The 12,735-nt window shown below is 46.5% G+C and overlaps 1 protein-coding gene across 2 annotated transcripts in view; it reads left to right on the top strand.

Annotated features, from left to right (window-relative positions):
- Window positions 1–12,735, top strand: part of LOC127049196 (uncharacterized) — a 372,635-nt gene that overhangs the window by 327,837 nt on the left and 32,063 nt on the right. The window contains exon 2 of one of the 2 annotated variants that reach the window (XM_050949741.1): window positions 6,973–7,872. The exons of the other annotated variant lie outside the window; for it this stretch is intronic. Coding sequence (XP_050805698.1) covers window positions 6,973–7,840 — 868 coding nt within the window. The 3' untranslated portion in view covers window positions 7,841–7,872. Of the gene's footprint in view, window positions 1–6,972; window positions 7,873–12,735 lie in introns of those variants that run through there. 2 annotated transcript variants of the gene reach the window in all.

Raw genomic sequence — 12,735 nt, forward strand, 5'->3', positions numbered from 1 at the left:
AGTACAATTACTGGAAAAGTCTGTTAATGTGTATGGGGATGGAGTGGAAATCCTCCGGGGACATCTCCATAAGTATTATACAGGCCAGTAGTATGTATTCAGGAATCACTGCATAACAAAGCATGACAGCATATGGTCCCGGTGTTTGCTGGTATTCAAACAACATCAATTTTTTATCTCGCTGTGTTATCCTCAGGAGAGTGATATCATTCATGGTCACCTGGTTGAAATAGAGTGCTTTTATTAAGGGGACATTCAGAGGTGCCCGTTTCTGCTCAGCTGTTTGGCTGTGGCTGAACAGAAATGTTCCCCTGGGGGGAGGGGTGAAGCGGGAGTGATCTCTCACACCAAACTAGCAGGCCCTCTCAATACAAGAGGCAAAATGCCACCTTGTAACGAAAGCACATGTGCTGTGTAATGTGAACAGCAAGGTTTAACGCGAAAGAGTGTACCCATTTTTCTCTAAAATGTGTCTTTTTAACCACTCTTTTCCTCCACCAGTTACAAATGTTTCTCCTTCACAGAGGATAGTGAAGATTAGAAGGCGAAAAAGCGCACTTGGGATGAAATGTTCTCTGAGCTCCTGCTGTCCTCCCACACCGACAGAGCACAGCAGAATGTGTGGAGGCAGAAAATGTCAGAGTGCAGGAAAGCACAATATGAATGTGAGGAGAGGTGGTGAGCTGAAGATGATAGGTGTCATCAGCTTGCTGACAGAAGGCAAGAGTTGATGCCCGGGCTGCTGGAAGATCAAACTCCTATGCTCCAGCATACAGTTGAGCTGCAGGAAAGGCAGCAGGAGCACAGACCGCCGCTACAGGCCCTGTGTAACCAACAGCCCTCCTCCCAAAGTTCCATTGCCTCCTCACTCAGATGCCCAAGAACACAGTGGAGGGGCCTCCAGCCACCCCACCCCAGAGGATTGCCCAAGCAACAGAAGGCTGGCCTTCAATATGTTTTAAAGGATTTAAGTTTTAAAGTTTTAAAGTGCAGTGTGTCCTTGTCCTTCCCTCCTCCCCTCATCCACCACTCCACCCCACCTGATGCTTCCCTCCTCCACCACCCCTTCTAGGATACCTTGGCAGTTTTCCCCCTATATGTGTGATGAATTAATAAAGAATGCATGAATGTGAAGCAACAATGACTTTATTGCCTCTGCAAGCGGTGATTGAAGGGGGAGGAGAGGGTTGCTAGCTTACAGGGAAGTAGAGTGAACCGGGGTGCGTGCGGGGTTCAACAAGAAGACACAAACAGAACTTTCACACTGTAGCCTGGCCAGTCATGAAACTGGTTTTCAAAGCTTCTCTGATGCACACCGCACCCTCCTGTGCTCTTCTAACTGCTCTTGAGTCTGGCTGCACATAATCAGCGGACAGGCGATTTGCCTGAACCTCCCACCCTGCCATAAATATCTCCCCCTTACTCTCTCAGATATTGTGGTGCACACAGCAAGCAGTAATAACAATGGGAATATTGGTTTTGCTGAGGTCTATCCGAGTCAGTAAACTGCACTAGTGAGCTTTTAAATGTCCAAATGCACGTTCTACCACCATTCTGCATTTGCTCAGCCTAAAGTTGAACAGCTCCTGACTACTGTCCAGGCTGCCTGTGTATGGCTTCATGAGCCATGGCATTAAGAGGTAGGCTGGGTCCCCCAGAATAAGTATAGGCATTTCAACATCCCCAACAGTTATTTTCTGGTCTGGGAAGAAAGTCCCTTCCTGAAGCTTTTGAAACAGACGAGAGTTCCTGAAGACATGAGCGTCATGTACCTTTCATGGCCATCCCACGTTGATGTTGGTGAAACGTCCCTTGTGATCCACCAGTGCTTGCAGCAGCATTGAAAAGTACCCCTTTCGGTTTATGTACTTGCTGTCTTGGTGCTCCAGTGCCAAGATAGGGATATGGGTTCCGTCTATTGCCTCAACACAGTTAGGGAATCCCATTGCAGCAAAGCCATCCACTATGACCTGCACATTCCCCAGAGTCACTACCCTTGATATCAGCAGCTCTTTGATTGCGTTGGCTACTTGGATCACAGCAGCCCCCACAGTAGATTTTCCCACTCCAAATTGATTCCCGACTGACTGGTAGCTGTCTGGCATTGCAAGCTTCCACAACGCTATCGCCACTCGCTTCTCCACTCTGAGGGCTGCTCTCATCTTGGTATTCTGGTGCTTCAGAGCAGGGGAAAGCAAGTCAAAAAGTTCCATGAAAGTGCCCTTACGAATGTGAAAATTTTGCAGACACTGAGAATCATCCCAGACCTGCAGCACTATGTGGTCCCACCAGTCTGTGCTTGTTTCCCGGGCCCAGAAGTGGTGTTCCATAGCATGAACCTGCCCCATTAACAACATGATGTGCACATTGCTGGGGCCCCTTACTTTGTGAGAAGTCTATATCCATGTCTATGTCCTCATCACTCTCGTAATGGCGCTGTCGTTGCCTCCTCACTTGGTTTCTCTTTGGCAGGTTCTGGTTCTGCATATACTCCATGATAATGCGCATGGTGTTTACAGTGCTCATAATTGCTGCGGTGATCTGAGCAGGCTCCATGATGCCAGTGCTATGGCATCTGGGCTGACAAAAGGTGCAAAACGATTGTCTGCTCTGATGGCAGGAGGGGCGACTGATGATATGGCTTACAGGGAATTACAGTCCACAAAGCGGGTGGCTTTGCATCAGGGAGAAACACAAACAACTGTCACACAGAATGGCCTCCTCGAGGATTGAAGTCAAAACCCTGGGTTTAGCAGGCTGTTGATTTCACGGAGGGAGGGAGGAAGCAAATGACTACAAAAAATTGGGTCTATTTCTTGTTTTAATCCACTGCATCTATCTTTTACATCTTTAGGGTGGCAGTAGATGGTGTAGTTGGACTGCTAGCCATTGTCAGCTCCTGGGTGCTCAGCAGAAGATGCTGCATTACGATTGCTAGCCTTCATCATCTCCCGGCTGCTCGCCAGAAGACGGTGCAGTAGGACTGCTAGCCATCATCGTCTCCTGGGTGCTTGGCAGAAGATAGGAATGACCTGGCTGAGTCACTCCTATGTCTGCCCAAGTGCCCTGACTGACGTCACCGAGGTCAGTTAAAAGAGCACCCAGGAACACAACGATGATGGCTACCAGTCATAACTCACTGTCTGCTGCCAAAAGGCAATGAGCTGCTGCTGTGTAGCAATGCAGTCCCACATCTGCCAGCACCCAGGAGACGTATGGTGATGGTGAGCTGTGCGGGCTCCATGCTTGCCGTGTTATGGCGTCTGCACAGGTAACCCAGAAAAAAAGGGGTGAAAAGATTGTCTGCCGTTGCTTTCATGGAGTGGGGGTAACGATGTACCCAGAATCACCTGCAACACTGTTTTTACCCCATAAGGCATTGGGATCTGAACCCAGAATTCCAATGGGCAGCAGAGACTGTGGGAACTGTGGGATAGCTACCCACGGCTACCCACAGTGCAATACTCTGGAAGTCAGCACTAGCCTCAGTACTATGGATGCAGTCCGCCGACTTAATGCACTTAGAGCATTTTTTGTAGGGACACACACAATCGACTGTATAAAAACGATTTCTGAAAAAATGACTTCTATAAATTAGACCTAATTTCATAGTGTAAACATACCCTTAAGAAGAAAATATCAAATGCACAGCTACAAAATGGGGATTAATTGGCTAGGCAGTAGTGCTGCAGAAAAGAATCTGGGCATTATAGTAGATCACAAATTGAATATGAGTTAACAGTGAGATGCAGCTGCAAAATAAGGCTATTATCATTATAAGGTGTGTTATGGGTGTATGTCTAGCAGTCCTACTGCACCGTCTTCTGGTGAGCAGCCAAGAGATGATGAAGGCTAGCAATCGTAATGCAGCATCTTCTGCAGAGCACATTTTTCCTATGTAAGACCATTGTCCCACTCTACTTGGACTAGTTAGGCTTCGTTGGAATATTGTGTCCAGTTCTGGGCACCACACTGTAGGAAAGGTGTGGATAAATTGGATAGAGTCTAGAGGAACGCAATAAAAAGTGATAAAAAGTTTTGAAAACTTGACCTATGAAGAAAGATTTAAAAACACCTGGGCATGTTTAGCCTTGAGAAAGGAAGACTGAGGTGGGGGACTGATGACATGGCTTACAGGGAATTACAGTCCACAAAGGGGGTGTGGACTGTGGACTTCAGATACATTAAAGGCTGTTATAAAGAGGATTGTGATCAGTTGCTCTCTATGTCCACTGACAGTAGGACAAGAATGATGGACTTAATCTGTAGTAAAGCAGATTTAGTTTAGATATTAAGAAAAACTTTCCAACTATGGAGATAGTTAAGCACTGAAACATGCTTCCAAGGGAAAGTGTGGAACCCTATTATTGAGGATTTTTTAAGAATAGGTTGGATAAACACCTATCAAAGATGCCTAGGTATACCAGGCTCTGCCTCAGCACAGGGGGCTGGACTACATGACCTATTGAGATCCCTTCTAGCTCTACATTAATATTAGTACATCTTACATGCTGGAGTTTTTCTCTTGATGGTGTCAATGGACTGATAGGAAAGCCAGGTCAGCTCTCTCCTGAATGATGTGGTGGGTGGGAGGAGGAATTTGAGGGAGATATGGGAAACATGGCACTCTCCTTGTACTAGCTCTTCATACCCTGGGCTGGGTTCTGCAAGCAGTTATTGGGAGTGAAAGCTGTCCAGCTGTGCTGCAGGACTCCCAACTAAGTGTAGGCACTTCCTATGCCCAACTTTTCTCCTCCTGCTGGAGTGACTGGTAGGGTGTGTGTTGGTATGTGAGGACTGTCTCCTCCAGGGGCTACCTGTGGTGCAGCCAAAACATGCAGTAGGATAGAAGTACCTTTTGCTGCATCTGCTGTAATGTCAGACACATTTATGTGCAGCAGCTGCCTGACGACTACATTGGGTTGCTTCCTCCATGTCCCCTGTGGAACAAAGTGTGTTCCCAAGTGCAGCATGCAGGGAGCAGTCTAATTGCAGGAACTACAGTTTTCCTTTTATTTGCATGAAGTGTGCAAAAGAATGAGTAGCAGAAAAAGTCCTCATAGCTTAAGTCTTTTGTACACTTGTACAAGGGCTCACTATGATATATCCCTGAGTGAACACCACTCTGTTCTGTCCTGACACCAGAAGGGGACTGACATTTGTAACAAGCAGAACTGGACTTAAAAATTTTGTGTGGGCTTGTGAAGCTAATGTTTTGCTAATATTCACCACCAGGGCTGACTCCAGAGTTTTTGCCGTCCCAAGCAACGGAAAAAAAAAAGAAAAAGCCGCGATCGTGATCGGCGGCAGCTCCACCGCACCACTTTCTTCTTTGGTGGCAATTTGGCAGCCAGTCCTTCCCTCCAAGAGGAACCTGGTGCCGAATTGCTGCTGAAGAGCCCGACTTGCCACCCCTTCCCCTTGGCCGCCCAAAGCACCTGCTTGCTGACCTGGTGCCTGGAGCCGGCCCTGTTCACCACTCCTCATTGTAATCAATTCCTATCCACCGTGATCATAACACTGTGCAACAGGCTAACCTATGAATTTTGGAGCAGGTTAGCAAGCTGATTACATAGTAAGAATGAGAACATGTGCATACATAGGATCCTTAAGTCTCCTGCCTCAGTCTTTTGCTGAAGAAGCGGAGCTCAGCTGCTTATCCCTTTCAAGCCCAGTGATCTTTTTGCATTGGTTTTGTGTTTTCAAGGTTAGACTCCCAAGGAAAATAATTAGAAACTTTCTTTAAAAAAATGAAAGCTAAGATTCTTCTTCACGGGACTAAAATGTCAACTTTTATCAAAGGGCTCACTAGAGCATCCTCTTCAGTGATATGGAAACTTTCACTTCTAAGATATCACAGAATCATTCCTAAATTGGTAGTGACCAAAAACCATTACCATCCACAATGACCTACATGAAACAGGCACCCCACCCCAATCAAAAGGCAGCAAAAGAATAAGCCCCGATCCTGCTGGATGATCTGCATGGATAAACTTTGACACTTTAGAGAGATTCTCTTACATCAATGAGGTTCTTTGAGGGTGCAAAGGTTTGCCCAGGTGGATCAACTTGCAGGATCAGGACTAAAGTTTGGACTTGATTTCAGATTATTTGCTGAGCTTTCAGAGACAAAAATGATAAATTTTAGATAATAGAGTTTTCCAAATGGTTAGTCAAGGGCAACATTTCTCAACTTTTTTAGAATGACAATGCCTTATCGAAACTCAAATTTTCAAGACCACCTTACACATACTGTAGAGGTAAGAGAAAAATGTATCAGTGATAATGGTAAATCTATATCATATATTTGGGGAGGGGGAACAGAAGGAGGGGCAAGATTTTCTTTGCTTTAGATTGTAAGAAAATTTTCAGTGCCTCACAAATCCTTGATAGCTCTTCATAGTCCTCCGGGGGGGGTCATGATTCATCAGCTGAGAAATAGTCTAGATCAATGATTTTCTGCACATGGATAATAAATTTGTTTTTCAATAAAGAAACATTTGAAATCAGCCTTCTTTTCACAATATTTTCTAGGTTTACACACTAATGACCTCGTGCTGCTTTGTGTTAGCTAGCACAAAGTGTAGCAAATTTACTATATTTTTGTGGAAAGTACCTACTTTCCACCACCAACATACCACCAATTAGCCACTACCACTTCCTCTGTACACATAGCTCCACATTAAAAGGGATATGTGGGCAGTAATGGATTAAGACTGAATGGGATCCAATTCAATCAAAGGACCCCACCAACAAATCCAGGCGCTCAGAGCATTTTGGATCCCTGCCTTATCAATGCTACATCCCAATCACCTGCATCTAGGGCACACACTAAACTGCATGCTGATGGTCCCCTAAACTCATGGACTTTGTGGATCCATGGGTACACTTCACTCCACCAACTCAGTTTCCAGATCCAGAGGTCCAACTTTAATCTGCCTCTGTCTACATTGTCTACAGCCAAGCACTGAGGTACAACCGCATCTGCTCTAACCCCTCAGACAGAGACCAACACCTACAAAATCTCCACCAAGCATTCTCAAAACTACAATACCCGCACGAGGAAATAAGGAAACAGATCAACAGAGCCAGACGTGTACCCAGAAGCCTCCTACTGCAAGACAAAGCCAAGAAAGAAACCAACAGGACTCCACTGGCCATCACATACAGCCCCCAGCTAAAACCCCTCCAACGCATCATCAAGGATCTACAACCCATCCTGGACAATGATCCCACACTTTCACAGGCCTTGGGTGGCAGGCCAGTCCTTGCCCACAAACAACCTGCCAACCTGAAACATATTCTCACCAGTAACTGCACACCGCACCATAATAACTCTAGCTCAGGAACCAATCCATGCAACAAACCTCGATGCCAACTCTGCCCACATATCTACACCAGCGACACCATCACAGGATCTAACCAGATCAGCCATACCATCACTGGTTCATTCACCTGCACATCCACCAATGTAATATACGCCATCATATGCCAGCAATGCCCCTCTGCTATGTACATCGGCCAAACTGGACAGTCTCTACGGAAAAGGATAAATGGACACAAATCAGACATTAGGAATGGCAATATACAAAAACCTGTAGGAGAGCACTTCAACCTCCCTGGCCACACTATAGCAGACCATAAGGTGGCCATCCTGCAGCAAAAAAACTTCAGGACCAGACTTCAAAGAGAAACTGCTGAGCTTCAGTTCATCTGCAAATTTGACACCATCAGCTCAGGATTGAACAAAGACTGTGAATGGCTTGCCAACTACAGAACCAGTTTCTCCTCTCTTGGTTTTCACACCTCAACTGCTAGAACAGGGCCTCATCCTCCCTGATTGAACTGACCTCGTTATCTCTAGCTTGCTTGCTAGCATATATATACGTGCCCCTGGATATTTCCACCACATGCATCTGAAGAAGTGGGTATTCACCCACAAAAGCTCATGCTCCAAAACGTCTGTTAGTCTATAAGATGCCACAGGATTCTTTGCTGCTTTTACAGATCCAGACTAACACGGCTACCCCTCTGATACTATGTCAATAAAAGTTATCCTACTATAAAAACAAACCAAAGCATCAGGAAGTGTAAAACCTAATCGCTACGTTGTATTTGGAATGGGAGACCTAGAGCTACAGATATTATGAGCTGATGCTGTCTCTGTAAAGCTTGTGCCAAGGAGAGAAGGCAATATAAATTCCATTAAAAACAAACATGTTCAGTTGCCTCTTCTCCCTTTCAACAGAACATAATTCGCTATTCTGGGTGAGCTACACTCACCATGGGAATGGATATGGGAGGGCTTTCTGCCATCTTTGTACCCCATACTGTGGGGCTGGCTTTAGCCTTCCTGACCCCAATGTATTCCTACATTTCCCAGTGTGCGGGGGCGGGAGGAATCTATTGCCTTTATGGCCAACTTACGCTACCACAATGGACCACACAGCAACGAAGAATCAGACCTTCTGTGTGCTGAAAGTTAAAAAGAAATTATGGTGAAAAGCAAATTTCACCCTTCCCTCTCTTGAAATTACAAAGCTGTTGTGCAATAGGTAACTCATTCTGCTGACAGGAGGAACCATGGCAAATGAGTCTGCAGGTGAGACCCAGGAGAACTTGGGACCGGCATGGTTGTCAGGAGAAGACCCCTGTACTTGCTGTACTAAAAAGAACAAAAGATAGTATAAATCTAAACTAGTGTATCAGAGACTATTTAAAGAGGCTTTGGGTGGGGGAGTGGTGAAGGGGTAAAGGCAAGAAGTTTAGGAGCTCACTCCGTCTATTCCAAGAGGTTACAAAAGCCTGGTTAACTGTTAATTTAAGGATAAATCCTGGACCTTTGTTCAAAGCCCAAGTAATAGGCCTTGCATACAGGATTGCAGCAGGCCACCATGCATGAAACATGGCAAGGAACAACAATAAGGGCATTGGCTGCTATTCCTTTCGCCACATATTCATATTCTATCTACTTTTTTAAAGCTAAACTAGTAAGGCCACCCAAAAATAACTGTATAAATATCTATTTGGCCAGCTGTTGTACATGATTTCCATGTGATCCCCCTCCCACCTGCGCAGCTCATTGGAAAAGCCCAGTTAGAGTTCCGCCATGAGGGGCGGAGATGGGAGGAAGGGTTGTATGGACTTGAGAAATAAGAAAGGTTTGGCCAGTTTTCATCAAAACGCCTGACAATTGAACTGAACCTCTAGTCAGATTATATTTGGTAGCCAGACACTAATAAATCCATTACACTACAACATCCTTAAATTAATTCCAACACGCCAAAGGCTCCTGAGCCTAGCACAAATGATTGGAAAGCCATCAAAAACTAGGCAATTCTATGTTCCCCTTAGTAAAAGTTTGTATTGTTGAAACAAGTACAAGTGACAATGAATATATTTTGTGCAGCACGTGCACTGAAGTATTACAATGTCTAAGGCCCATCCATTATACGAAACCTATCATTGTAAACTCCTCTGATACGTTCTGATACATGAGCTAGAATGGGACTGAGTTTAATCCTTCTTTCTTAATGTTGTGGGTTTCTAATCTCTCTATGTATATACCTTTTGTTTTGTGCATAAATATTGCAATATGACTACAAGCATTTCTGTGTGGCCTTGATAAGTCACAATCTCTCAGTTCTTCATCAGCAAAAACAAGACTAAAATATTAATCTATCTCACAGGAGGGTTGTGAAGTTTAATGAATGAACATTTGTGAAGTGCTTTGAAATCCTCAGAGAATTGCTGTACAAGTGCAAAGTGCCATATTGCTTTTTATTGATTGTGTAAAGCTGCAACTGAATTAAGAGAAATCAAGGATTTATATTACAGTAAATTATTAGGCCTGGGCTCAAAATTCAGCCAAAGCTGCTTGCATTTCATTCTCCCTGGAGTTTATTCTCCTTTACCTTCCCTCCTGCCTTCAACAGTACTTCCCTGGCATCTTTTGAATTGAACTTCCTTTTAAAAGAGTTGAATCATGAGCCTTTTAAAGTCAAAGTCACAGACACATATAGGTGGGAAAGGCATTATCTGCAAGAAGAGGAAGTGTTTCTCTTTAATTCCACTCTTGGTTGCCATGCACAGCAGCAGTCCCTTGGTCATGGGGGCGCTTTCAGTGGTGGGGTTATTAAAAAAAAAAAAAGAAAGATTAACTTGGAGCCATAAAACAGCTTGGATCTTAATGCACACTGAAGGCAAGTGTTAATGGCCCAATAAAACCCAACTTGTCATGTCTTAATGCTATATTGTATGTACTACTCTACATATAATTTCATCTTTTAGCAGGCATACAAATTAGAAGATATGAGGCAATGCTTATATGACAACCCTCATTTTCCAAGTTGTCCATTTTGAGATGTGTCCATAACTTAATACTAAGAATGCACAACCTGAATAAAAAAAATAATCAGAGACTCTGAACATTGGCTGTATACGGGAAGCAAAATGTTTGCAAATACTAAGGCATGGTCTTCACTTAAAAATTAGGTCAACATACTGTAAAAATAACCACCCCGAATGAGATAGCTATACCAACCTACCCCTTAGTGTATATGTAGCTATGTTGATGGAAGAATGCTTCCATCAATTTAGCTACTGCCATTTGGGAGGTGGTGTTCCTATGGCCATTGCTACACTGGAGAGTTGCAGCGCTGGTGAGGGGGTTACAGCGCTGCAACTTAGGAAGTGGCCACACTTGCAAAGCACGGCCAGCGCTGCAACTCCCTGGTTGCAGCACTGGCTGTACACCCGGTCGAGCCTCGGGTGTAGGGATTCCAGCGCTGGTGATCCAGCACTGGTCAGCAAGTGTGGACGCCCACCAGCGCTTTTATTGACCTCCGTGGTATAAGGAGGTATCCCAGCATACCTTAGAAGCCTCTCTGGTAATCATGCACACTCCACTGCCCTGGGCTCAGCTGACCCCACCTTTAAATGCCCCGGGAATTTTAAAAATCCCCTTCCTGTTTGCTCAGCCAGGTGTGGAGTGCAATCAATCAATCAATCAATCAGCGACCATGCCTCCACGCCCCAGACGAGCCCCAGCATGGAACAATTCCGAGCTGCAGGACCTCACCAGTGTTTGGGGTGAGGAAGCTGTGCAAGCACAGCTGCGCTCCAGCCGGAGAAATTATGATACCTATGGGCAGATATCACAGTCCTTGCTGAGAAGGGGCCATGAATGGGACGCGTTGCAGTGCAGGGTCAAAATAAAAGAGCTGTGCAGTGCTTACTGCAAAGCCCGTGAGGGAAATCGCCGCTCAGGAGCTGCCCCCACAACCTGCCGTTTTTACAAGGAGCTGGATGCCATACTTGGGTGTGACCCCACTGCCAATCCTAGGAGCACGATGGAGAGTTCAGAGCAGGGAGAAGTGGGGGAGGGTGTAGAGAAAGCCGACAGTGAGGCTACTGGAATGGAGGGAGACACCCCGGAGTCCCAGGAGGCATGCAGCCAGGAGCTCTTCTCAAGCCAGGAGGAGGCTAGCCAGTCGCAGCAGCTGAAAGTTGCTGGTGAGGAAGAAGCTGAGGAGCGTGCTCGGGGTAAGCAGATTTTTATGTTTTGGGAGAGGAGGGTTTGGGTTATGGCTGCCTGCATGCATGCCTAAACGTGGAATAGCCCATTGATTTGCTCTATCACGTCTCTGTAATCTGCCTCGGTAATCTCTTGAAAAGTTGCAGCCAGAGCTTGGGCAATGTGCTTTCGCAAGTTTAAAGGGAGAGCCACCGTGGTCCTTGTCCCGGTCAGGCTAACTCGTCCGATCCACTGTGCAGAGAGGGGTGGGGGGACCATGGCTGCACACAGGCAAGCTGCATAGGGGCCAGGGTGGAATCCACATTGCTGTAGAAGACCCTCCCTCTCTTCCCAGGTAACACGCAGCAGTGATATATCTGGCAGTAGGAAACCCTGTTGAGAATTTAGGGATACTTGAGTGCAGGGCGCCAGGTTCGCGGTCCCCCCACAGCCCAGCAGTGCGTTCCGGTCTCCCCACCCCCTTCCAGCAGGTAGCCAGCCCCGCGGTGCGCTCCGGTCTCTCCCCCCCCTTCCCAGCAGGCAGCCAGCCCCGCGGTGCGCTCTGGTCTCTCCCCCCCCTTCCCAGCAGGCAGCCAACCCCGCGGTGCGCTCCGGTCTCTCCCCCCCCTTCCCAGCAGGCAGCCAGCCCCGCAGTGCGCTCCGGTCTCTCCCCCGCTTTCCAGCAGGCAGCCAGCCCTGCGGTGCGCTCCATTTCCCCCCCCCCTCACCAGCAGGCCGGCAGTTACGCGGACCGCCCCCCCCCGCCAGCAGCTCGCCACCTTCCTGTTCACTACTGTCCCCTGTGCAGGACACCATCTACCTCCTGTACCCAGTGCAGATAAACCCCAGTGACCCATCAGTCAATTCACCCTCCCAGGTGCAGTCGGGGCAGAAACACTCACCCCATTGCTCGCCATGCCTTCGCTTCCCTGGCCTCTCTGTGTTATGTTAGGTATGTGGGAAGGATGCTACAAAAAGTCTAAAAACTCCTTCACTGTGTGATAATAAACAATGCAGCCTCTGTGTATTACATGTTTCTATCTATGTTTTTTTTAGTGACCTTGACTAATGCAGCCGGATCACCGGCCTCACGTCGCTTGCAGAACTTGAGAAAAAATCCGCGAAAATCAAAAGAAGAATTGATCAAAGCAGTTATGATTCACTACAACAGAGAAAGTAGGAAGACGCAGGAATGGAGAGAGAAAATGTATGAGTGGAGG

The sequence above is a fragment of the Gopherus flavomarginatus genome, chromosome 4 (assembly GCF_025201925.1).
Source record: "Gopherus flavomarginatus isolate rGopFla2 chromosome 4, rGopFla2.mat.asm, whole genome shotgun sequence".
Classification (NCBI taxonomy): domain Eukaryota; kingdom Metazoa; phylum Chordata; order Testudines; family Testudinidae; genus Gopherus; species Gopherus flavomarginatus.